Source organism: Perca fluviatilis, chromosome 6 (assembly GCF_010015445.1).
Source record: "Perca fluviatilis chromosome 6, GENO_Pfluv_1.0, whole genome shotgun sequence".
Taxonomy (NCBI): domain Eukaryota; kingdom Metazoa; phylum Chordata; class Actinopteri; order Perciformes; family Percidae; genus Perca; species Perca fluviatilis.
In genome coordinates this window covers 18924265-18952169 of record NC_053117.1, presented here as the reverse complement: position 1 = coordinate 18952169, position 27905 = coordinate 18924265, and the positions used below count along the sequence as shown (strand labels likewise).

At 39.9% G+C, this 27905-nt stretch overlaps 1 protein-coding gene across 4 annotated transcripts; it reads right to left on the bottom strand.

The window, feature by feature from the left end:
* Window positions 1-27: 27 nt before the first annotated feature.
* sgsm1a (small G protein signaling modulator 1a) lies at window positions 28-27855 on the bottom strand. 4 transcript variants are annotated; one of them, XM_039803869.1, is made up of 25 exons: window positions 27781-27855; window positions 27604-27647; window positions 20117-20192; window positions 14698-14860; window positions 14259-14411; window positions 14100-14167; window positions 12971-13116; window positions 11823-11960; window positions 11430-11554; window positions 10815-10882; window positions 10468-10631; window positions 9875-10010; window positions 8929-9058; window positions 8407-8471; window positions 8113-8258; window positions 7059-7187; window positions 6789-6971; window positions 6503-6574; window positions 5121-6320; window positions 4865-4989; window positions 3760-3842; window positions 3518-3627; window positions 3264-3360; window positions 2644-2811; window positions 28-1986 (listed from the first exon to the last, which is right to left on the bottom strand). In XM_039803869.1, exons 1-25 carry the CDS (start codon window positions 27797-27799, stop codon window positions 1898-1900), a joined length of 3897 nt encoding a protein of 1298 aa, XP_039659803.1. In that variant the 5' UTR covers window positions 27800-27855; the 3' UTR covers window positions 28-1897. The 4 variants fall into 4 exon arrangements, with proteins under 4 accessions (XP_039659803.1, XP_039659804.1, XP_039659806.1 ...); XM_039803870.1 differs by having other exon boundaries at window positions 5121-6257; XM_039803871.1 differs by lacking the exons at window positions 28-1986; window positions 2644-2811; window positions 3264-3360 and having other exon boundaries at window positions 3369-3627.
* Between the last annotated feature and the right edge of the window lie 50 nt (window positions 27856-27905).

Here is a 27905-nt window from a genome sequence, read left to right as displayed (position 1 = left end):
GTCAACTTAGGCTGTAGGAAACTGTGATGGATTTAAATACAAACTTTTATTTACAGTTTAGGATAAAATATAAGAAACATTCATGAAAATCCATCCCATAGTTATCACTAAAGTCAGAATTCATCTGAACAAAATTTCACGGCAATCCACCCAATAGATGTTGAGATATTTACGCCTTGTCTAAAGAGGTGGACTGATGGACTGACATTGCCATCTTGATGTTTTATCAACCCTCTACCTTTATGATATACAGTATTTCTGACTCTCTCACCTTATTAAATTGAGTAAAATACACATTACAAGATGTTTTGGAAAAATAATGATGATTCCATTTTTATTGTTTTATTATAAGAACATATACCATTTAATATAGATATATATGTATATGAACTCTTAGTATATCATTTGATTGTTTCACAATACACATTTAGAACTGGACACAAAATAAAAAATATCAGCTTTACAAACAAAGCAGCATCTGAATGAGAAAATGAATGAATGAATAAATAAATAAATAAAATACTAAATAAATGTTACAATAAAAAAAAAAAAAAAAAGGTTTTCTGACAGCAGTTAGCATTCACAAAGAAACACCAATATTAAAAGCAATTTATCTTATCACATTCATGAAACAACACTTGAAGACCAACTGAGTGAAGTTTTAGGCAATGATTGACAAGCTTGAATATCGGTAACCGAGGGCCAACTTTAGTATTAATTTAGGGATAAAAAGCATATATATTGTATGTCCTCACAAGCCCCAAATCTGCCAAAACATAAATACAGTTTCCCTCATAACATCATTTTAATTTTCATCTTTCTGTTTAAGTCATTCTCACAGTAACAACTCTGAATAACGTGGCCACACAAAACATTTTATTTGGTCACTGTGACTAAATGTTGTTTTTACTGTGTCATCTGATCTTCCCAATTCATAATCATATTCAAGCTGTCTTAATTCAACAAACAGGACCCAGACATCCGTAAGTCACTTAAATATTAGGTTATGATTTTACATAATATAATCCTCATAAGTTAAACACATTTTTCTCTCAGTACAACTCACAATTCACACATAACAAATGAAGACAATATTTGGCAGACAAGGCAGTTCAATTAAAACATTAAAAACACTGTTGGATGCTAAATCACTGACATGGTGCTAAAAGCTAAATTATTCTTAATGTTGTGTGTTAAAGAGAACTGGAGTTACATTCCGGACTACAAGCCAGTGTTCTCCATCAGTAAAAAGTAATTTAATTTTTGGGGTGTTGTAATTAAAGTAAATTCTGCTGACATTCTTACCTTCATTAAGGGGTAGGAATAGGGGGATAACCTGCTGATATGTTTAAAGTTTAATTGTGTAGACTTTGACTATTAAAATAACTATTATAAACTATTATCACAATGTATTTTTCTCTCTCATAAATATAGTCTCTGGTGGAATTCAGCTCTGCAGTTTGGTTTGAAATGTGCAACTTAAACCATCATTATCTCAAAAATATTAAGTGCACTCTGGTTAAAACCGACACTTAAGGGATTTCTGGCAAAAATATCTAGAAATTAAAGAAATGCTTTTTTTCTGATACATTTGTTTTTACTTTAACATACTGACAAATATTAAGCATAATATTCTCATACACCTGTTGACAACACAAACAACATTGTGGATACAGTCAATACGGCTCATAGCAGCAAACTGTGATTGTAAAGGCTTTGTGTAATGTGTGTGTGTGTGTGTGTGTGAGAGAGAGTGAGAGTGACAGTGAGAGAGAGAGAGAGAGAGAGAGAGAGAGAGAGAGAGAGAGAGTGTGTGTGTGCTCAGATGTAATTTACTCTTGTGCTGCTACAGCCGGTCACACTTTACTTGGAAGGAAAAAGAAGACAAAGAGGACAATCACTTGTTCTCTATCAGGATCTGCACCTTGCACACCAGATCTCTGGCCATGGTCAAAATCTTCTTTATGTTGTGGTGCTCAGCCATTTCTGAAAGAGAAAGAAACATGCAAGTTCCAAATAACTTTGGCTATTTCAAACCACACACATAGTACTCTAGCTATTTAGTATTGCTCTTCCATAAAGTTGTAGTTTGCTTCCAGACTGAATTGCGATTTCCTTTCACATTTCAGATTTTTTTAGAGATTCAAATAGGTCTGGTGTTGTGCTCACTGACGGCTGTATCCCTGGTTGGAAAAACAACCAAGCCAATCAGACCTTTTTCAATTTTGGCAAATCTCAATCAGACTTCATTTCAGTTCCATCACCAGGCTCCAAACAGCTGGTTCCTACAATTCCCATAATACAACTTGATAGCTTGTCTTTGTTGCGTGTCATGCCTGGAAAATGCTCACGACATTCAAATTCCATTTTCATGACGAGGGTTTACGAGTACATTTGTACTGTCCACGCCAAAGCTGACATAAGTGATGTCCTGATGACATCACTTGGGTGATTTACTCAGACATAACAAAGCTCTTTTTGAGCCACAGACGACATCATACAACTGTTTTGGAAGGCCAAACAGTATTCCCGATGACGAGTAAACTGTAATGTGTAAAATTAGTGGAGTGCTCCTTTAACAGGAATGAGGAGATATGTGAACAATGTATGCTGTAAAGTGGCATTTATTTTTTATTTTTTTACCATTGAAGAACTTAATGATGTCAGTGAAGTCCATGTTGTTCTCCAGGATTATATCCCTGTAGATCTCCACCAGTGCCAGGGCAATGAAGAGGACAAAGTGACTAGAAGAGACATACTTGGCTGCCCAGATCGTTTCCCACACTGCAAACACGTCATCATACACCAGCTCTGGAAGACAAATCACATAAAGGAATGGGAGTTGAACTAAATCAGTGTTTGAGTGCTCAGGTGAGAGGTGAGTTTGCAGGAAGTTGAGTGATCAGTGGAGAGTGATAAGAGTGAAAGCAGGTGTTCGCAGGGGTGGGAGAAAGGATATACTAAGATACCCAGCTGAGAAAGAAGTTCATTGTTGAATCTTCAGTACAAAGATTGATTCATTATAAAAACCTATCTATGCAGCTGCAGTTCATGGCAGTAATTTAATAAGCAACTCCCAGGAATGGCAATCCAAAAATATAACCGATTTCCAAATCCTTTCCAAGCCTTAAAAAACAAACAAATATCTTGTTAGCAAGCTGACAAGTTGACAGGCATTTCATCCACTGACAGGGCTTAAAGAGGAGTACATCTCCTACTTCTCTAATTGGCACAAACTCTTTCGCACCATGCCGTTACTTTACCTCGCTTGAAGTCTAGGAGAAACCAGCGGTAGCAGAAGTAGAAGTGGGTGTAGTCTCCGTTCTGGTGCATTAGCTCAAACAGCTCAGAATCCAGGATCTACACAGAGAGGAGATCAGAGAAAATGTAATAAATAAATACTGAGACGGGTTGTGAAGGAAAAGTGTAAAAAAGTGGGGTGTTTGTTGGTATTGAATCGATTTAGCGATACCTGACTGCTACAGCATGTGTAAAGACTTCACCGATACTGTGTTACCTGGATTAGAGAGCGCATGTTGGCAAAGTGAGTATCCATAGCTCCTCCGTGTGGAAAGTTTTGATTCATTCTCTTCATGAGCTCAGTGAAACAGCTGAAGGCCATGGCCTCTGAAAGGCGGAAACAGAGAGAGAAAGATGGGTTGAGAAAGTGAGTGGGAAACCTGTCCTCTGTTGTTCCATCAATAATTGTAAAAATACACACACATGTCAGAGCTGAGAAGTGATTCAGTGTTGACTCACCATCATCCAGAATGACTAGAAGTGGAGCCAGAAGATCACACATGCCCTGTACGTAACCGATGTCAAGGTGCCTCCAGATATAGCTGTAAATATACAACCAAGAGAAGTGAACTCAACTGTCCTCGGCTGTTTTAATCTGCCACTCATTTGCTGAGTCATACGCTGCTCAGGATTTAGAGGTATTAGCAATTTTTTCTTCAATGCTGAGGATACTTTTTTTGCAAATAATATTCACCATTTACCAAGGCAACTACTTCTGAAGTGCAAAATGATTAGGCTTCTCTAAGGTGTAAATACATTTATTTTTTTGCCCTAGGGGGTCCCAGGTATAGGTGGAGGGGCATTAATTTCTCCTAGTATGGACGGCCCTTCAGTATGTGGAGTTGCACTAGGGAGAAAAATGTATGTATTACTGTTAAAGAATAAGCCTGGCATTATGTCTGTGGCAATCAGCCCCAAGCCCATTTCTTCCTACTAAAGACCTACATCTTTTTAAAACAGCTACCTGTACGGTGTAGATTTTAGCAAATGTTACTCAAAAAGGTGTTGCTGGGGACTATTTTCAGCTGTGGATTGAAACAGATTTGGGGCTCTACTGATTATTTACAGCAGGAAGGTGTATGTGGGATGGACTCAAAATAAACTACAGTACCATCGTTCTTTATAATGAAGCAACATGTCACACAGTGCAACAGTATGGCTCACTGAAGTGTCTTTAACTGTTTTGTCTTTAACAATGGAGGTCTGTGGTACAGAGGAATAAGCTCTATCAGGATTTGGCTACACAGAAAATACTTGTTAGTAGGATAATTTCCTTGTCAGTTTTGGCCTTATCATGGGATTTGTTGACAGCGAAAAAATAGAGAATATTGCTGGTCTTATCCTTTCAAATTTATTTTATGGATTTCTTTTAGATAAGAACAAGATAAGCAGTGACAGGTTAGGATGTCGTGGTATGAAGATGGGAATGGGAGGTATTATAATCCAAACACTCATTAGCATATTTACTTTCATGCTGTCAGCCATCAAAAATAGGTAAGCCATTTTCTGTATATATGAAGATGGGTAAAACTGTATTTCATCCCTGATGCTGTTAGTGTTTTACCTGCACATGATGTTGCGCAGTTTCTCCAGGTTGGCAGGAGTGAAGTACCAATAGTTCCGGTCACAGCGCTGGACATCCTTTTCGATGCGATGCAGATTTAATGTATACAAGTCCAAAAGCTCTTGCTGAAACAAACAAAACAATGAATAAATGAATAGATAAAACACGCTCATGCTGGTATTGCTTTGCCCAAGCATAAATTAAATTTGAATTCAAGAAAAGAATATGAATGGCAAATGAGAATATGTTTGCATACAGAGAAGGTACTCCCAGCAGATTCTTGAGAGGTTGCTTCATTCTTAATGTCTTCAGACCTCACCAGAGAGTCAAAGTTAGGGTAAAGACTCTCCATCTCTGGCTCCTCACACAGGATGGGCTCTGTGCCCTCCGGACAGGGCTCTCCCTGCTCGTCGAAAGACAACGCTTCACATCGTCCCTTCCTGCTCCAAGGCATCATGGAAACTTTGGCTTTGGGGATGTCCTCCATCTTTATGGCTGAGGGAGACTCATCGGATTCAGTCATGACCTGGTCCTCATCTGTCTGAGACGAGCGTCTGCCTGAGAAAACCAGGTTCTTTTCAACTTTGGGAGCCACAGGATCAACGGATATATTTTCTCTCCTTTCTGCCAATAAAACCTCTTGCGCTTTACTTGTCTCTGATTCATTCATTTCCTTTGTCTTTTCCACATTTGGTTCTGTTTTCTTAAGCATTGATGTTTCCGCAATACTCACTTCTACTTCTTTTTTAAGACTTTGCTCAACAAGTTCTCCTTTTGATTTTGCAGCAGAAGCTTCTAATACCATCATAGTATCCTCATCGGGCACTTGCTTTTCTATTACCCCTGACTCTAAAGGTTCCATTCCTTTAATGTCTGCCAGTGCATCTTCATCTACACACTTGGGCCCCTCTTTTTTAATTGCTCCAGACTCCTCAACTGCTTCTTGTGTTTTGGGTTGCAGACCTGTGTCTTTGTTGGCCTTCACCAGCCCCTCAGTCTTGGTATTTTCTGCAGTTTTGGTCACATCAGGTGCTTTCTCCTCCTCCTCTTCTTCTTCCTCCTCCCCCTCCTTGTTCTTAACTTTACCTTTCACCTGGCCGTCCATCTCCCCTGTCAGACCTTCACTCTCTACCCCTGCAGGTTTGACTGGGCTCTGTGGTGCCTGAGGGACAGCTGCAGATCTCAGGATTGTATCAGGTGCAGCGCTGTCCTCTGTGAGTGAGCCGTCCGACAGGCCGGAGGTGACTGAGAAGTTACGGGAGGAGGGATGTCCGGAGTCAGGAGAGCTTGTCCCGTTCTGCAGAGCTCCATTGGGTATCTTTGGCACCGCTTTGGCCTCTTCGCTCTTGGGCTCTGTCTCGATTTGGTCAACCTCCTCTACGGACTCAAACACCTGAAAGAACAAGCCAAAGGGAAGCAGGCTACTCCAGGGGAAGGGATGGGAAGATGTGAAGAACTAGCAAGAAAGAGAATGCAGGGATAAGGAATATTGGTTCAGAAAGTTGAGATCACATGCATTACTTAAGGTTTAGGATATAAGAAGTCTAAAAACTCTAACAGAAGTGCCATTTAGTTTGTTTGAAAGACCATTTTTAAAAGACCATCTATGCAGGTTGTAATGCGGTGAGTGTTTGGTACCTGTGTGCTGCTGCTGGAGTCACTCTGCAGGCGAGCCAGACTCTGCCTGTCTGAGCTCTGGGGGGACTGGGACTGGGTAATAAAGATATTTAGGCCAAGTTATTATTATGTAAAAATGTTTTTTTTATATGCAATCTTATCATACGTTGGCTCATGTTCTGTGCTCACATCAAAGGGGTACTCTGGAGACTTAGTACTGCAATTTTGTAAAGTTGCAGGAAAAAGAATGGTAAAAAGATCCAAGCATGGGTCAAGCTCCAAATATAAGTGTGTGTTACTGCTTCACCTCATTGCTGACAGTGGAGTTGTGGTGGATCATCTTCTGACTGGAGCTGTCCATGCTCGCTCCAGAGGAACACTTCGCTAATGCTGCAGCATGCTGCTCCTTCTCCCGCTGGCGCACAATCTCCTCGCAGCCGAGCCACTCACGCATGGTCTGGTGGTAGAACACTCGGACCTGTTCATCCACCTGGGGTTAGGGGGAAGTGATCAGAGGGTCAGCGGTTCAGTTTGAAAATGCTTTGGACGCAAAGCCATGATTGTGGAAACTACAAACCTCCTTTCTCTCAGCTTCTGACATTCCAAACTGGTAATGACCCAGCAGGAAAGGCCACACCTCTTTACGCAGCGAGGCGTCCACGCCACCGAAGTAGACCAGACGAAGCAGCTCCTTCTCCTCGTATGCCTGAAGACACAAGACGAAAGTACTTGTTTTTGATCAATCTTTGGAGTTCCCCCTTCATTTTAAAAAGACAATTATCTCTACCTTCATGTTTAAAACATTCAATAGTGCTTGAAAACAACAGCATTAACAACATGGCAGCCTGTAGACAGAGTAGCTTTTGCTGTCAATGCAGGTAATGATTAATGCATCCGAGAGGGTGGTAGATGGAGATACAGGCACTGGTGCATCTCCCAACCTCTATTATACAGTATGTATGTGCTCATTATTTTTTTTATTTACTTTACAGTAAGATAAATGAAAAACACATTCATATGTAAATAACGTCCAGATGAAAAACAACTGTCCACAGCTGTTACTAACCAGTAATCTATTGTTTAATTTAGCATTTAAAGTGTTATGTTGTGTCTCTCCATATATGTTCCATTTTGATACAGATTATCGGTTTTATAGGGTACCTCAAAGTGTAGAGTAATCCTTTTAAATTTAAACACTTATCTTTTATGCTGTAGGTCATGCAATTACAACTGAGGTGTCTCTAAACAGCAAACTCTATCCACTAATCATGAGATGAAGCTAAAAGCTCAAGGAAAAGTCAAGGAGGTGGACCTTTTTTGTTGTTGTCAAACTACCGTTTCACAGTTTTAGTTAATTGAGTCACTTTTCTGAGTGGCTACCCTAATAACAATCAGAATTTTACATTAGTATTATGATTTACAAAAAACAAACCGTTTAAAAAAATAAATGCTTATAAAACATGTAAATGTGTGTGAGACTAATGGTGTGAGCCACATGATTAGCAGAGGATGAATATGGATGAGGCAGAAGAATGAAAGAGAGAGCTTTGGAGTGGTCATGCATGTGTGTGTGTGTGTGTGTGTGTGTGTGAATGTGAAGTTTGTGTTGCTGTGACACCAGCGATGCTTACTGTGCAGTCCTGGAGAAACGCCTGCCACACGTCTGTGGTGAGTCCTTTGCAGGCATCACGAGGCACGTCGGGCGCCACAATGGCGTGATTGACGAGAGCAGACAGGTGTGTACGCACAGTGGACAGGTGACGGCAGTATGCTAACCCTGGTTGACAATACACTTTTCCATTACTTAATGGCTTTGCAGATGTTAGTGATAATGAAAAAATACAGACAACATATTTCTTCATAGTGAATATCAATATACACCAATATTTAAGGCTTTACGGTGTAAACAATAAGGAATCACATACAGCCATAAAAAGCCCGAGAGATGATCTGATTCTTCATGTTGTCGCACAGCAGCTTCAGAGGAGCCCTGCAGGAAGATACAACACAGAGCATTTTACTAACGGGAGGAAACACTTTTTTCTTCTCTTTCCTTAAAAGACTATTATTTAACTAATCACCTAATGCATGATAAGTTACTCATATTGTCCTGAGATACTGTATCTAATGTAGAGTTAATTACAGTGTTGGGTCTAACCCTTTATCATTTAAATTATTACCTATTGAGCTGCCATAGAGAACAAATTGGCCCAGAGGCTTGCCTTTTTCATAGCCTTCAACCATTTTATCTGCGTGGCTTATCACCTCATTTTCCAAACACATTCTCATGTCAGTGAGGCAAATGTCACATAATTGTCTTCTGGGTAATTGCTACGCTTCTTTCATCTTTGCTCCTTTCCCAGTTCCGTCTGTGTTGTTGAGGATTTCTGGTCGACACTGAGGGATGTTCGGTTTTCAGTGTAGCTGGAAGTGTACTTATCTCTCACCTCTCATGGTTGCACCCCTTGGGCATCGCCCCATCAGAGAAGCTCCCCGGAGAACAAGAGGAACACGAGGACTTCCTGAGAGTGGGATGCCACATTGTAGCTCCCTGATCCATCAAGTCTGGAGGACTCACTGCAACATGCACACACAGAAACACACACACACCGTCATTGTCACTTAAAAAGCATTATGCTGCTTAGGCTTTCTACAACAATTACATTTGCACTTAGATGATTTGAACACAGCTGGACACACTTTGCATAAGCAGAATTATGCTCATTAATTGTGATCTGCTAAAGGCACTTCAGAAAGAGTACGATTGGTTTGTGCTTGATTCCTGTTAGAGCAAAGATAAAGCATAACAAAAACATTTACGCAATCTGCACAATTTGAAAGCATGAAGTCGTCATATTCAATTACAGTATTACTGTATAAAGAGAAAGGTCAATTGAGCAAGAGCCTTTCTCAATTCATGAATCATATTCGATCAATCAGTTATCCACCTATCAGCTGTTAAAAGATTACTGCGCTGTAATGCAGTAAAAAAAAGGTGACAAGGGGTGGCAGGGAGTGGGAGGGGCTTTAATAACGAGACACTTCAATACATTTTGCCAAAGGCTCGGGACAGGCCAGGAGGATATTAGATTCAGAGAGTTAAAGCAAGCTGACAGAAGGACAGACGAGCCAAGGTGTGACAGTGTTACAGCTGCTTCCTGTGAGTGAGGGGGATTCGTCAGGACAGCTGCAGGACCTCTTGGGTACAACCAGGGTCCCTGTTTTCGAGGGGGCCTGTCTGCCCAGTTGAAGGGAGAGGGAGGAAGTCAGATGGGGAGGATGGGTTACAGTCACTGTAACAAACAACGAGTAACATTTTCATAAAAATGCAACAATCTGGAGAGGCCTGTGGGCGCTGCTCATATCTATTTGCTTCTCTAGAGGGAATCTCACCAAACTCTGACTGGCTGTTTGGAAAGAGGATGCGGAAGACATAGTCTGTGGCCTCGTCCTCCTCCTTATCTGAGACCGAGTCTGAGGATCCAGATCCCTGAGGAACCCTGTTCCGCAGCTTGGGAAACACCTTCCCCTGCAATGAGAATATAACTGATATTAAACTAATGCAGAGAACAACAAATTCTCAACCATTAGAGACCAACTAAGCCATCCATGTGAGTTAAAGATGATGAGTGTCTGCATGATTAAGCTTATTAATAGTGGCTGAACATGCAGGGGTGGTTTTCATTATTCTGTTTAGCTGCAGATACAAAGCTACTCACAGTCCAACAATAACATCCATTCATTTAAGTAGACACTTTTTGTGTGGTTGTGCAGACAGAACAATAAGCTATGCATTCATCATTATCACTCCAACCAATATTACAACCACGCAGCGCATCCAAATGTCTATTTATTGATTTATTGATCAGATAAGGCTGGTTTCGCATTTTAGTGCTCTTTTAATAGAACAATGCCCTTTTATGCGTAATTTGTTTCCTGGATGTGAAGCCAGGGAGCGACGTTAAAGAAAGACCTTCTGTGCTGACCTTTCCCCTCTGGGACCAGAGTGGAGGGTCCAGCAGGCCGTGGGGAAGCAGGCCGTTCTCCAGGCAGGAGAGGAACTGGAGCAAGTGGCCTCCTCTGGGGAAGCGAAGTGGAGGTCTTTGGATCCCATCCTGACTGACCAGCACCACCGTCCCCCCACTGTCAACTGCAGGAGATACACAGAAGATGATTTCTTTGTTGGATTATTAATGCCATTGTATTTATCAGCTGTGATTACATAAGACAGTGATAGAAAGTATAACAAGCAAGTAAGTTATTACAAGTAAGCAGTAATAACAAGCAAACAGTTAAGATTGTGGTATAATAGTAAAGGTTTGTGAGGACCCACCTTGTTGATGACAGTGCAAGTAAACTATTTCCCCTAGAGGGATCGTCATGGCATAGTCCCAGTATACACTGAAAAACATGAAATCAAATACATTGTGAACAAAATAACAACCCAGACTAGTCTTAGCACACCGGGTGGATCAACAGTGAAAAGCAAATCCATAGGGAAAGTGAATCTGGGTGAATCAAAATTTCAAGAAACATTAATTTTAGGGCTAATAAAGAGAGTAGCCGGGAGGGTGCTCACAGACGAACAGGAGCAGAGTTGGCTAATGCGATAATCAATGTGTTGGGTGAGAGGAACCATGCACAGGCACAGGAACATAACACGGTTTGCGGGTTTGAGAGATGTCTGACAGTGTCTCAGTCAATAAACCATCTGCTGGCTGCTGGTGTGCTGAAAACAAGCCTCATCAGATCATCAGCATTGACTCTGAGCCCCCACACAAACACACTGAATTATTCAGTAACACAAGTTACACAAACAGCAGACAAAAGAAGTAAAGATATATGGCAGAGTGTTTACATGTTAGATATTCTTGTATGAGAAGGCAGGCTTTGTAGACAGACACAATCACCATAATCATAATCCATTTGCAGCTGTATAATTTCGCACCTGCGTTCGTAGTCCAAGTCTCCAACAGAGCCATTCATGAGCTGGTTCGGTGTCCATTTCAGGGTCATGAGATCAGCATTCTGGTGCAGAGACAGGTAACCTGGGATAGCCTCCATGTCGTCCCTCTGAAACAACCACAAGGATAGATGCATTCATTTGATGCAATAACCGCAATAAGAAATATCAATATATAAGCCTGAAGAAGACTGCATTGTTGGTGGCGATGAAAATGCTAAGTAAGGCAGTTTTGAACATGAATTTACATTAATAGCACACATAAACAGCTATTGCAGCATACTCCAGACCATACTCCAGCGCTGACACAACACTGTGGAGATAGGTCTGGCAATGTGACACTAATCTATAAGTGATTAAGAGGCATCAGACAATTACCGGTTGTACAAGCACATTGTTTTTGCCAAACAGTAGGGTCACCCTGCTGTTTTGATGCAGCGACTCCACATATTCACGAGCTGATGGTGAGGGGGAAGGGCGTTCATCCATGCTGCTGCTGGAGTGCCGCTTCTGGATCTACATCCCACAGACACAAAATATATAACATCAGAGATCCATCATCGTAAGCCAGTGCTAAACTGAGGACTATCTTTGCAGAATAAATTACAGATGGCCAGTCACAGTATAGTTATTTTTCATAAATAAGATCTTCTCTTTCCACTTGACTCAAGAAAAGATTAATTCATGTGCACCAGTGCACTCTCCCTTGTTCTTGATGCCAAAGACCAGTCTACTTTTGCTTGGAATAGACACACACAAATGTGCATCACCACTCAACAGTAAAGAGCATTTTGGTGCTGTAAGATAGGCCGAGTTGACCTGGTTCACTGAAGAATAGGACTGGGTACCGAACTTCGATACTTTTAGGCACCGACCGAATTGCCTCCATAGTACTGAATATAAAAAAATGACAATGTCATTCAATACCAAATTTCAATACCTAAGGAGTAAATCTCATCAGCGTCAGTGAGCCAATAAGAATGCAGCATGCTTCTACCAAGATCTAATAATACTGGTGATTGGCTGTCTAACGTTGTAGAGGCATGCAGGAAAAACTCTGCGTTACGCACAAAGACGGGGCTCACGTGTGTGTGTGGTTGTATTTTGAGAGGCTTCTCATAGGTGTAAAGGAGCTAAAAAAAACAAATCTACGTAATGTGTAATGTTATTTCTTCTTGTTAAAATGGATTTCATAAAATTGGAATTGAAAAAAGTATTGTTCAGGAACTGGTATGAAATTCACGGTATCGAAATGTTTTGACCGATACCAAGCCTTACTGATGAAGACTGAACAAGTGTGAAGGTCTCAGATACACTGCCTGTTCTTTCGCCTGGGACACACTGGGCTTTACTTCATGCAGTAATCTTAGCAGGTCCTCTCCAATCAGACAGGCAGCATCTCAGAAGGGAATGAAAAGGATCAGACGCACCAACTAAAACTCTGCCTGCTATAGAAATGTGGGGAAAAATAAACAGAGCCTGGCACTAATTCTGCATGTTCATCTATCACAAGTTTTAATACTCACACACAGTGCAGGCCTCTTAGTGGGAGAATCCTGTCTGCAGTGGCCCCCATGGATGCGATGTCTTTGCACCAACTCGTCAGCAGACGGGTCTGTCCAGAAGTGGTCTGCTGTCTTCATCTTAGTGTACTCCAAAGCACAAGGTCCAACTGTCACAGTGAAGGTAAACAGTTACATAGTGCAGACACTAGCTATACGATTTCGTTAACCAGTGATCAGCATCCGATTATCTTAAAAATGAATAAGCACACTCAAAAATAGAGGAATAGAAGGAGTAGATTTTTGTAATAAAAGGCAGATTTTTCAGAGATGTACCATAATAGGCGTCAGATGGGCTCCCTTTTGATCCACCCTATAGGTACAAAAATAATTTCATAATAGTTTAGAGCAGTAGTTTCCAAGATGTTTGGCTTGTAACCCTTAAAATAAATTTTGTCTACTTGTTACCCCTCATTACAGGTTGCACAAGTCGACAGGTAGTGGCTAGTTCAAATAGAGATTTTTTCATCCCACAATGCTTTTTTTCCCCCCAGGGACTTGAAGGTGCAAGATTATTGAATAATTCACAAGCAAAAAGCAAAGATGAGAATAAAACAAAACAAAATATAAACGTAATTTTGTGTGGCATAAGTTGTTTCTGTATTCCTTTCTTGTTAATCAATTCACGATCTTCCAGGTGCCTGCCGAGACCCAAATTCAGCCCACAGCAGCAGTGCTTCTGGCTCGGCCCCAATTAAAAAACAATAAACAAATGTTGAAACCGGTAAGGAATCATGTCCCTGTTGCAGCAGCATGGACCTCTACAGATTAGCCTGTCATCGCTATTTGTATCAGTCTAAAACCTCCTCTGGTCAAGAGTTGAAGTTAGCTGAAACAAAGACTGAAGTATGGGGGACCAGGGGGGCTGGCTATGAGTACAAATTGGGAGAACAATTTAAAACAGGGTACCGTAATATCCTTGAATAGAATACTGGTCCAGCAACAACTTGTGTACTGAAAAATTAAAAATTCTGCTGAACTTGTATCTAAGACCACCATGATCTCACAATTTGATGAGCCCAGACCAGAGTGTGGCACATGTTGCTAGATTACATTGAAAGACACAAATGCTTGCAATGTCACATATAATCACCTAACAAAGAAGCAAGGATAGGTCCGTCCACAGGGTCCATTAGAACAGCCTCTTTCTCGTAGTATTTACTAAAAGACAAATGTGAAAGGGGGATTTTGAGGGGACATAGAGTTCCTGTAGCACAAATAGTTGCCGTTTTATTGACCCTTCTCAACATACCTGCTGTTCTCCACCAGGTAGAGGACAATCTTGTCCAGCACCTTGTCAAATAGAGCCGTCCGGATCCACAGGTTCCTGACTCCCTGTTGGGTGAGGCTGGGCAGTCGGGGCATCTTGCGAAGGCTGTCTTGACTTTGCAGGCTTTGACTTCGTCTGCAGGAGAGAGTCACACGTTTTAATATCGACAAAACAAGTATACCATGGTTTAAAAATTCCATTAAGTAAAACTGCATCTACATGACACTAATAGCATCAGTGATTCATGATTCATAGAAGCTCATAAAAATGAATTATTTAGAAGCTTTTCATAATAAAAATAGCCCTTCAAGTAAGCAGACAGCTATTTGTTTTCAGTGCCTTCACTCGCACAAGGCTTTGATGTAAGCTTTGAAGTCTGCTGTGATGTGTGAGAACGAGCTGTGACATGTGTGTCTCTCACTTTGTCTCGATGATCTGCTCGAGCTCCTGGGCCTTCCTACATAGCTCCTCAGCTGGGACGAAGCTCTTCCCCACTTTCATGAAGAGTGCAGCTATCTTGTTGCTACGCAGAAAGCCTGCTGCTCGCCGTTTCAGCCCATGCAGAACACATGCCTCCACTGCAGCTGTGTGGACACAAACACGTGGTTGGACAAAAGTTACTTAAGTGTACTTTACTTATACTGTACGCTGGAACAGCATATAAATAAAGGAGACCAAAGCTTAGTCCAATATTCACTCTCGTTTTGGTCTCCACAAACTGCCGATTAATTTTATTCACTGCGATTCTAGAAGTATTGCGATTCGATATTATTGAGTATTGCGATTATCTTTTCCTTCTTTAACAAAAATAAAAGTTGAATAATACACTTCGAGAGAGAATATATCATGAGACATTTATAAAAACTAACTGTTTTCTAAGAAGAATGCACATCCCATGTCAGTCGGACATTTTTTTTCATTTGTAAAGAAAAACATAACATGTATTTTCTGAATTTTCTGCTTTCGGTCTGTTTTGCTGGAAACGGATATGATGTAGTCGCCGTCAGCAGTACCAAACAAAAAATATTTAGGTGAATCATTGGTAAAAAAAATTTAATAAAAAATATCGGTTCTGTGTGCAGTTTTGTGGCAGAAAATATTTGTCTTAGCACGTCATACATCAACTTCACATAAACTTTATTTAACCAGGGTAATCCACTTAGTATCCATACTGCTTTCCAGGGAGTCCGGGCACAATATACAATAGCAACAATGCACAACATGTCAGATGACAAGTGAGTTTTATCACCATCTGCCATTCTGCACAGTCCATATCTACTATATTATGTGTTTAATGAAGTGTATATGTGTACACATCGTTAGACACTGTGCATTTAAATATGAAATTAAGCTTGTGGCAACTGGTGCCATATAGATCTTGAATTGTGGGTTGTGTATGTTTTGGCCACATAATCAAACCATTCTGCTAGACTTTTAGGAGAAGGGTTTTGTGTTCATTGATTGCTAGATTAAAGACTGCCAATTTGCTAAATGGATTGTGGGCACAAGTCGATGACACGATGACACACTTGCACAATGCACAATAACTCGACTGTGCAGAAAAACAGACACCCCTCTTCTCTCTAAGGCCTACGTGGCAGAGCCTGGAGCTGTGTTGACATTTGAGTTCTCTTTCAGGACTAATCCCGTGGCTCTGTTCACATGGGGTCAGGGGGAAGGCTGGCGCTTCCATGGCAACCCCTGTTGATGGAGCTACCGAGCCCTGGGAGAGACGAGCAGAGGGAGGGGTGGCGGCAGCTCATCAGCATCACGATCTCTCTCTCTTTCATCATCCTCACTCCTTCAAAGCTTCTCTCCTGCCTGCCTCCATCCTATCTCTCAGTACATCTGTCACTTTCTCTGTCACTGCTGTTAACAGGATTTTACTTCCACCCGGGGGAATAACAGTGTCATCACAGACATCAACTTTCAGTTTTCTTTTTATTAAAATGTGTCCATCTTCAATGATTTTTTTCATCTCCCTCTCTTCCTGCATTTTGCTCCTTATCTCTCTGTGCTGCTTTTTCCCCTCCACATCATTATAAGAGCCAGAAGCTAAATGTCAGAACAAAGCGTAACATTAAAAAGGTCTCAAAATATAGTTCATCGTCTTTACTCTCATCATTTCGGCTGACTAGTCTGAGATGGCATAAGTGCAAAAGAAAGCAACTCCCAAACCTTTAAACCATTTGAGAGCATACTGTCTATCTGCAGTTCTGAAATGAACAACGGAATCAGTGGCAGTGTTACAAACAATACTTTGTTTATCCTACACCTGGGAAATTTGTTCACTGTAGAGTAAATATAAATAAAAAACATAAAGTATTCAGTATGAGACACAAGGCAGGCAGATGGAACAGGAAACATGTTGTCTTATTCTGTAATGAAATTTATCTGAACCATTTCCCTACAACAATAATCACAAACAGCAGTGACAAGAAAATGAGCATTATGTCAGTAGGCCCAGTCCTTTGTGTGGTCCTTCCTGCTACAAACAGCCAACACAGAAAATTGCCTCTAATCATCCTGTATCTGTGGCAACTGAGTGCATTAAGAGACTCTTAGACAGAGACTGACCCACACTTTACTCACAGCAGCCAAAGGCACCAACAGTCTTAACAACGGCAGCGCTGAAATGATTAGTCAATAAGTCAATTTATTTATATGATATTTATCATTTGTGTTATTGATCTACTATGATAAAAACAGACATTTACTGATTACAGCTTCTGTTTCATGTCATGGCTTTGCCATTTCAGAATGATTAGTCAGTTGATAGCTGAGTAATTGCTAGATTAATCAGCAATAAAAACAGCCATTAGCTGCAGACTGAAATATGTATGATGCTTCACCACCAGTTTCATTCACATTTACATACAATATTCTTTTCTTTTCTATCCTTTAACATTTTTCTAGATAGATTATAGCAAAGTCAAATTCGTTTTTTTGGTCATGCTGTCAAGACAACATGTAATTTCCAAGTGCAGTCTTTGTTTGGTTAAAGGAAACATGCAAAAATTGTACTTTAAAATATGTATTGTACAAGCAGAATGAAAGAGTCGTTAGAAACACTGGAAATGTCAACGCCATCTAGCTGCAACATGCAAACTATTTTTGTAGCTATGACAGAAAAAGATGTGAGTTGTACTTTACTGACCATAATCATAATTGCAAAGTAGATACATACGTTTTCAACATATCTGTTTGCAAATTAAAAAGTTCTAGCGCCGCCATCATGCAAAAGTGGAGTTGACTTTTTAATTAGGTTGCTGTGGCTTCAGGTGCATTTCTAAAGATCAAATCAAATAAAGTGATTCAAATCTGTTCACTCCCATCAAATTAGTCAGAGTGCCTTTTAAAAGAATTGTTTTGACCAGTGTTGATTGATGTACTGTAAAAAGTGAGGATTTTAACATATCGTAGGGAGAAAGAAAGAAAGAAAGTGCAATTTGTAGCTGGGTAACCTAAGGCCAGTTCAAAAGGAAATACATTGATTTTAAAATCTATCAATAAATCTATTGTTTTTTAGCTTTGCTGTGCTACTTTTCATTGCTTCAGAACTCCAGTCAACGGTGGCTTTCTGACACACGTTCCCTCCACTGCGTCTACATTTCAGACTCAGGCCTGGGCAGCCCATCAAAGTAGCCATGATAGTGGAGGTTAATTGCTCCCCGGTGAGCTGGCCGTGCTACTCTCTCATCCTCCACTCACTCTGATCTCTAAACAGAACACAGCTGAAAGAGGATGTGTAGCAAGAAGATCCACTATAAGGATCACAGGAGGAGTCAGAAGGAGGAGGAAGCTGGCTGACAGCAAAACAAGGGCATGGGAGGGGGCATCTTGACTCGGGGTAGGGGTCATCTTCTACTACTACCATCCCGTCCACTGGGACGTATTGTAGTAGAAGAAGAAAGATAGCCTCAGGCTGACCAGCAGCATTTAAAACAGGCTGTTAGATGATCCAACGTATAATGTCCACACTGCAGGCCAAGAATACTGATGACAAACAGACATGAAAGCACTAATGGAAACACATAAAGCACATACACACTGTAATAAAAATCTGTGTTCCGTGACTAATTATTTTCACAACCCTCCAAAAATACTTGGATATCATGAGGTAGTGATCTTACTTCACACAAAATAGATTCTACATAGACTTCATTGCAGCAAGAAATTTGGGACTCACGTTGAACTTCTGCCTTTTTAGACTAATAGGATTCACTTTGTTGTTGTTGTTTTTATTGAGCTCATATGTGTGTGAAATGATGATATTAAGTTGTGGATCACTTTGACAGTAGCCTTCGTGTGTGTTATGTGTTGTTCTGACAACAGTTGGTGAAAGTGTGTCTTACACTAATGCAGATTTTTATTTCTCACTATTTGTTACTAAATATAGTGGTGTCGCCCATCGCCACACTAAGCAATAACAATACAGAGCACACAAGCCTACTGACCCCGAACATGTATGTTTGTTGGTGCACCTTCTTCAATATATTTACCCAGCAGTAAGATGAACGACTTATTTGCACTATTTTTCTACATGGTAATAAGAGTCTTTGTCAAGGGAAGGTTTTATCACTGTTCACTTATAAATACATTTTCCTACATTTCAATGGCTTTCTGAGAGTCTCATCACATAAGTTAGGAGCAGTCATAGTCTACAAGCATGGCTTCCAGCTAGTAAAAATATCACATTTTCTGCAAGCTGGGAATCATTTTATTCACACGGAAATCCACAAATATATCTTGTTATTGATTACAGCTCTGAACTGAGCCAGACATCTGAGGAGTGTGAGCACCTGCATGTGGGCAGCGTGTTTCTCACAGTAATCATGCTGCACTCTGTTAGTGCCATTTGGAGGCAAGGACAATAACATTTGGTGAAAGATTGAACTTTAAATGTCTAATGTCTGTAAATCACACTAATTATACACTTGTACAAAAGTTATACCGATGATGTGGATCTTCACGTCAATGAGCTGACGGCCTGTATTTAATATAGCTGCTAAAATCTCAACATCCTCCCCTATTAAAAAAGGGCATGACAAAAAACATATTCTTGTTGTTGGAAAAAGATCTCTATTATAGAACAACTAATCCAATAATAAGGAGTACCTACTTTATTCAATCCCCTCTGATGGACTAAGATTGGTGTTGTTAAGTAAGATACTACTGCATGTATATTACTGTTAAGAATATTTCTGTATGCAAATGATTGTTGGTAATTGTGAATAATTCTTGTTATATTTATTCCCATTTTGTTTACATTCATTTGGTTCTGTTACAGTATTTTTTTGCTTTCCCACAAGCAACAAGGAAGGATTATTGCGGTCTACTCGGAGAACTGGAATGGTAAGTAAAACCTCTAACTTTACATTTCACTCTGTGTGAATTTGTGAGTAACCTTCTCTTCTTAAGATGGCTGCAGAGTGTACTTAATTGTGTCCGGTGACTAATAAAGTTAAATGTAATTTGTGTAAAATCCCTTGTGACCAAGGTAAATAGATAAATGACAGTATGATGAAAATAAAAAAGAGATCAATAGAAATGCAAGTAATTAGTGTAAAGATAAACAAAGCAATTCCTGTAGAGAAAGAAAATCACCAGGTTAAAATTAATCAGAAAATAGTTACAGTAACCTACAAATAGTAGGTGCCTGTAAGGTAACAGATTCAATACTACAATATAAAGGTGATACAAGTAACTAAAACAGTCTATCAGGAATGATTCAATAACGAAACCACTCAGGCTATTTTCAGTGTTGCAGAATTGGTAAAGCTGAAGAGGTTATAAATGAGCAAAAGCCGTGTGATTCATTTGTATGTTTGGTTACTCACCACAAAAGGACACAATATGGCTGCTGTCTTCATGAACAAATTTCCTGGTGACGGCTTCCTCCATAATCTGCTTCACCTGTCAATGACATGGCAGATGCTCGATGACTCATTCATTAACATGCCACAACTGGCACACACACACACACACACACACACACACACACACACACACACACACACACACACACACACACACACACACACACACACACACACACACACACACACACACACACACACACACACACACACACACACAGTCTGTGAGGGGCTTGTTGATAAGAGTATTACAAAAATATCTCAGAGTATAATTATGAGAATCTATAAAAACTTGAAAAATGTGTATGAGAATAGCAGGTAAAATGATGGGAAGAGAACGCAGGGCTCATGGGTAAACTGGGATGAAAAGTTAAGAGGAAGAGAAAGACTGAGTGGGAAGAGTGCATGTTAAGTTGGTGGATGAGTCACCAGCTCTCATCCAAAGTACTTCTACTGGGAAATGGTGGTGGTACATTTAGGGGTGGGGGTGGGGAGGGGGAAATAAATGGAGGGTAGTGGCGTTCATCCATCACAGACCACCTTTCCTGAACACTTTTATAATCCTCAGTGGGAACAATTGATTTTGTTGCTGATGACATCCTATTCATGCAAACCCAACTTCTTTTAAAAACAAATGTAGTAGGTCACACACACATGCTCACAAGGTAACACTCATTAATTTGGTTTTGTTGTCACGGCAATGCGCTCCTCTCCCCGCTGGCCTGATAACAGCTACAGACCAATAGTTAAGAAGACTGATAAATCAATCCCTTCGGTGGCTATGGAGACATCCCCCTGTGTGGGCACCGCTCTGCAAACTACATGGGGAAAATCAACCTCCGGACACAGCCATGCAGATAGCTGTAATTTCCTGCTGAAATGAGTCTGTCCACAGCAACCATTTTACACTGCTAAGTTCACCTTACACACACACACACACACACACACACACACACACACACACACACACACACACACACACACACACACACACACACACACACACACACACACACACACACACACACACACACACACACACACACACACACACACACACACACACACAAAGCTATTCGCTCCAGTGGTTTACGTTCCCTCTGCTCTATTTTAATAATTTTTTTCCAATCTGCACATTGATTCATTCTTTTGTTACCGTGAATAAATATTTTCTCTTTGAAGCAGTTCAGTGGTCAAGAAGCAGCCAGCTGTCTAACAATATTAATTTTAATGGTTTGATATTTACAGCTAGATCATAAAACTTTCCGGAAAATAAAGTTAGATTTTACACTACGGCTCAATTTTATGGACCAATAATTTTTATATCTAGTTTACTTGCTGTACACAGATAACCCGTAACTTTCAGTGGAAGATGTACTGTGATGTAAGTTAAGTAGTATATGATGCCCAAACCTACTTGTAAGTATAAAAATTTACTAAACACACATGCAAATGAATACACATCCATCAGTTTATTTTCCAAAAAGCAACACCTGAATAAAGGCAGAACCATAAAACAGACCATTAAGCCAAACATTTCAGATTTAACTGTGAAGCAGAGAACAACTTGTTTTTTGGTGACAGTGCTTGGGAAAATCTGCCCACTGAGCACTGCATGCACCCTCACTCTTAATGCAAGATAAGATCCTCTCACTTGTGAAAAAAGACAAAAACGTTTACAAAACATTCAGAAAAAAAATGCAGAACCCTGCTAGAACCCTGCCCCCATGAAAACATTTCTATAAAAAAAATTCACTAATTAGACAGCAGTCATCACGCAAATTTGACATTCTCGCATCAGTGGCATTATCTTCAGCATCAACAGAAATGATTCATGCTGCCAACACAACAGAGACAGTGCCAGTCTGATGTGATGCACACCCGCTCCGCTCACGATCACACTTATATGAAGCCTTCACACACACATAGCAGGGGACTATATGCACCAATTGTCTTTCTGAGTGCACCTGACATACAAGAAACTGATTCATTTGCCAACTTGAGGACGCAGGCGCTTGTGTTTTTCTCATCTCTTTATCTGGGCTACAGATCAGGCCTCTGGGGAATTCAGATGGTGAAGTGTCTAAGCTCAGACTACCTGCAGGTTTCTATGGAGACAGCACGTGTCTCACAGTGGATCACCTCCGCCTAAGAAGATGCGTCAACAAAATTCATTCATCACCGAAATAAACAAAGATTATTGCACGCTCCCAAACTACAGTAACTAATAATATCTTGATATACTGTGCTGTCGTCGTTTATATATATATATATATATATATATATATATATATATATATATATATATATATATAATATTATATATATTATATATTGCTTTTTTAGCAAACAATGTGCGTGACGTGGCAACAACCATTAAACGTCTCTGTAGAAGCAAAGCCTGATGAATCTGTTCTGAACTAACCACTGTAGCCTAAAGGCATCAGCCAGATTGATAAAATATCCTCAAAGTATTCCAATTAACTCCTGCAACAGCAGAGCCAAGAAATAAGAGCCAAAGAGAAAGCCCCATCCATTAACATCCACCCTTCATTATTTATCATCTCTGTGGCCACTGAGGCATGAAGATAAAAAAAAGATCATTGGATATGAATGTTAATCCATACATAGAGCCACACCTCTGACTTAAAGTTACACATCTGAATTAAAACTATTATTTGAATAACAATTTAATAATGAATCATCAGACTGATCAACCATTAAAGTAAACATGATTCCGCCACAAAACCAGTGCAACCACAGCACTGTCTGGAAGAGTTGACAAGGCAATTGCTCACCACAGGGTCCATTCAGAAGCTGTTCTGAAGTTTTTGTTCACGTCACATGATTTTCTTCATGTTCAATTTTCATTTTTTTCTGAGCACTTTGAGGACTACTTGCCCACGTTGGCTAACCTTGTGGTAAGTTAGTTTTGTGAGTGAACTTTGGGTCTCGATCTGAATTAATTTTAACATGACACATACAGTATAACTCCAAGTTGAGGTGGACCATAAAGCTGCTGCATAGTATTAAACTTAACTGTCACGCCAACAGCACCTTGCAGTTCAGTTTGATTATAACCTTATTATTAACCTAGAAAGGTCAACCAGAGTAGAATAGTATAGTAATAATCTCTATCAGTATCTTTGACAACAATATTTGAGGATTTCCCTGTGGCTTGTTCCTGCAGTATAAATCAACCCTGTATTAATGTTTTTCTCTCAACATCTTTATTAAACAGAAATTACATAACAAGACTGGTGGATTATCTTACACTCCACTGCCTGAAACCTTATCCTGAGTAAGCACACAGTAAAGTAAATGGTGCATCTCTCTCTCTCTCTCTCTCTTTTTTTTTTTTTTTTTTTTTTTTTTTTTTTTTTTTTTTCTTCTCTCTCTCTCTCTCTCTCTCTCTCTCTCTCTCTCTCTCTCTCTCTCTCTCTCTCTCTCTCTCTCTCTCTCTCCTTTAGCAAACACAGGTGTGTGTTTGGTTTGTGTGTATGTGTGCTATACAAAAGACAGAGGGAGGAGCACACAATTCAGAGGCACGATCAGAGCAAGATGGAGAGATGGAGACAGACTGAGAGGGGTTCTGTATCAAAGCTACGGCAAAAAAGAGTTCTCATTCAAACCAATTTGTGCCAGAAGATAATTCTATTGCCACAGACGTCCTGCGCTCTCTGGATAATGGCCCACATCCAGGTATATCTTAGCAGACTGGTGGCACATAACCAGCTGGACAAAGAGAGTGTGAGAACACACAGCAAAGAGACACCATATGGCATAACCCACAGAGAGTAATAATAACTATAAACTAATGGGAAAACAGTAAAAACAACACATCTGTCTTTCGTATAAGGGGGATGGATATCAAAAAAATCCCTACAAATACATTTAAATTCTTTGTTAACTTATCAAGATTAATGCTGATTATCATGAAGTGCTGTCTGTGAATACAGTGAGCTATCATATTGTGTTCTTCCATCCACAGACTCCATCAAGCTTCATTTGTGGTAAACAGTAAAAGAGCCACCGTCAGTGAATCACAGTGAGACCATATCAGCACACAGGAGGCAGGTTTAATCATGGAAAGGGTCTGGTTTCCACTGATAAGACTGCAAACAGTACTCAGAGGAAAACAATTCAAACCAAAGTCCTTTCATTCCTCCTTTCACAAGATCCAGGATGTGATTTTTTTTCTTCTTTGTTTTGTCTCCGTCAGAAATAAAGTCTTGTAATTTATGAGGCAGAGCTGAGATTAAACTAATGAAATAAATCCATCAATTGTTAAAATAAGTATGTTAAACAAAGTGGTCTGGACGGGGATAAATCTGGCCAGGAAAATGAATGAGTAACACTCTCTGTTCCTTTAAAACTACTATTGATTTTGAGAAAACCTTCCCTGAACAAACAGAGGGTAACAAAAACCTCAACAGTAGTGACCACAAAGTAAACACTACTGTAGGTAAATGTAGACACAATGGAGTGGCACACATATCAGCCAAGCTGATGTTAATTTAAAAAAAATGAATTAACTATCCTCTATCTCCAATACAGTGGATGTATTATAGTTAGTTAGTCTGAACCTGAATTGGCTCAACTTTTAAATATTCATTCACATTGCAGTGACTACTTAAATAATGTTCTTATTATAATTCTGTGGTTCAGTGGAGAGTTTAAGTTTCCTGCCAGTTGCACCAGCTGTTACTAAGTTACTAAGGTACTTTAGTTCAAACTAAACCTAATTATAACAAAAGTGTTAACAGTTACTAAGTGGAGATTTAATGCAACAAATCCCAAATTAAAACAGGTTTCACCACACAAACTAACATAAGTTCTTACATAGAACTGATTAGGCTACTAAATATTTACCTGCAGTAAATGTCAGGTAACCACGGTAACTGTTGGGTAGCTAATGGACCTGATCTGACAAAGCTAATATACAGTATAAGTTAGGCTCAGTAAGCCAGTTTAGATACAAGAGTGAAATCAGTTTGGTCAACATAGACTGACACTTGATCAAAATTCTGTTAAATAATGATAAAAACTTATATAAACAAAAAACACAATGTACCTCAAATTACAAAACATTATGCCAATAACGTTTTTCCATTTATGCATATAGAGAGGCGAAGTCCCTCCCCTTCCGTTGGACCACCATGGGACCTTAACTTGGGAAAAAATGAACCTAACGGTAGTGAATGGAAAGACAAATTATTTTTTCATCCCGTTTGAACTGAGCCATGAATTACACATGATGTTCATCAGTTTAATAAATATTTTTGCAAGTCAAGAAAGTCTCAGTTTATTGTTAAACTGCTGAAGTATAAGACTGAAAATGCATAATTAGAAAGACTACACACTTCAAAGTCACATGGATGACCTGTCGCTGAAGCTACGATGTCTGTGTGTATCGTACCAGGATGTAACGTTACTCAAATGAGCAGAGGATCTCGCTTGATCTTTTGCTTCTCTGCTGAAAACACTTCACTGGATAAAACACATCAGGTAAGATAACGTTACAAGTGTTGTGGAACAGAGCTAAGCTAGCTAACTAGCGAGCAAGTTGAGCATCAAGCTAGGTGACGTAAATTGTGTGAGACAAGAGATGTAGTTCACACAAAACTAAGTGGTCGTATGACAAACCTACGGCTAACTGAGACTTTCTTTGGTTGAAAAATTATCATTTAAATTGGCGAATATCATATGTGTAATCCATGGCTCAATTCAAACGGGATCAAAAAATAATTTGCCTCTCCCCGTTCAATACCATTTTTTTGAAAGATAGGTCCCATGGACCGGAAGTAGAAGGGTGTGACTTTGGCTCTCTATTTAAGCAAAATAGATAAATACATTTACAAAGGATTTTCTGGTAAGTTTAATATATCTCTCGCCCCCTAATACTATTTATTTTTTAAAGATTATTTTTTGGGCTTTTATGGCCTTTAATTGATAGGATAGCTTGAAGACACCGCCGGTTGGGTTCGAACCCAGGCTGCTGCAATGGACTCAGCCTACATGGGGCGCACTCTCTGCTGTGTGAGTTGGAGGTCACCCCAAACTATTCCTTGTTGTAAGTTATCTTAGAGCCAGTGATGCTGCAGTGACCCATTTGCATGATTAAATGCTTTTCATTGGACAGCGCTATAAACGTTTCTTAGCAACCAATTTACTATAATGTCTTTACTCAGGCATTTCTTTTTAATGGTAATCTGATTTAGTAAATCACTTGTTTTAAATTAGTTAGTTGTAAGAACGTGTGAAAAACAAACTTAGTGATGGATTTCTGAATAGCTAGTACAACCCAACCCTGTGGTCTAAGTGCACAAGAAAACTCCCAAATATGTTTGAAATTTTTGACAGCTACAATCCAAAAGTGCTGGACTTCAACACTTCATATCAGATAAAGATCATAAGAGATGATTAAGCGATAATAAGCAGGTCCAGAAAATGATTATTTGGCTCGTGTAAAAATCTGTTTACTATAGGAAAAAAAACAGCCATTAGAAATAGTTAACAAATCATCTTGTTCCTCCAAATGGATGCTCATACAAATTGCATCACCACTATTTTTTTCTATGTAAAATGATGACACGTGACATTTTTACACAGGTCACCTGAGATCTTTATGCAAGCATTCATTAACTTAATGTGCTTATTCCAGAGTTTGGTACCGAACATCTACAGCAAAAGACTCCTGTAATGTTTCTGAAAAAGACCATTCACAAGGATGAACCTCATTCAAGGTTTGAATGTCAGACTAAATGGTAGCAATGTCTCTGCTGAACTCTGGTCTTCTGTTTTACTGCAGTAACCTCAAATGATGATGAGTGACATAAAGTGCTGAAAACCAGCTGAACAAACCACCAGAGCCTCTTCCATATTTGTTTCCACTCAACACAATTTAACTCATTATATGCATCACACACACACACACACACACACACACACACACACACACACACACACACACACACACACACACACACACACACACACACACACACACACACACACACACACACAGTTTGTGTGAATAACCACCAGAAGGCTGATGGTTTGCTCTCCCATAAACACCACAAACACTGACTACAGACAATCTGTTTCCTTCATGCTGCTTCTCCACCCGAATAATTACTGAGCTGCAGCACGAACACTCATAAACAGGCAACAGCGAGGAGGATTTTTTTTAAAGGAAAACAAACAAACAATACTTTAAAGACTGCTATTAGTAGTCTAATATTTGGTATAGGCTTGTTTTAAAATCGTTTCAAAGAGGGTGCGATTCAGATGAGCATCCATGCCATTTATCTCAGGTGTCATTATCAGTAGGCATACATAGATGTTTGTTAGGGATCACCTATCTGTGCACAGGATGAACTATTACACAGCTTCATACAAACCAACGTGTTTGTTTTTCCGATAACTGCTGAGCTGAAAACACCCACCTCCTTCTTGACGGTGCGCAGCAGCCTCTGACGGGTCTCTGCCTCTAAAACACAGCACAAACAGTCCCACACAGGATTTTTTTACAATATGTCACAACCTCGCTTAGTCTATATTGTCAAAAGAAACACAAACATAATTTAGAAAGATTTATCCTCATATTTTTTTGTTGCTCACACCTGCCATGTTTGTTGCCATGGATCCTGTCTCCTGTCTGCAAGCGGCAACCCTCCCATCAGCTGAGTGCTGCTTGTAGCTACCCTGCGATGTTGATCAGACACTCCACCCCTTCTTGCTCACGCCT

Excerpts from the sequence above, each read along its gene's own strand:
- sgsm1a (XM_039803869.1), bottom strand. Across the intron at positions 11,961-12,970 it reads CTAAGAGGCCTGCACTGTGT|ATCCAGAAGCGGCACTCCAG; the intron begins GTGAGTATTAAA and ends TGTGGGATGTAG. Across the intron at positions 3,361-3,517 it reads ACATGCGCTCTCTAATCCAG|ATCCTGGATTCTGAGCTGTT; the intron begins GTAACACAGTAT and ends CTCTCTGTGTAG.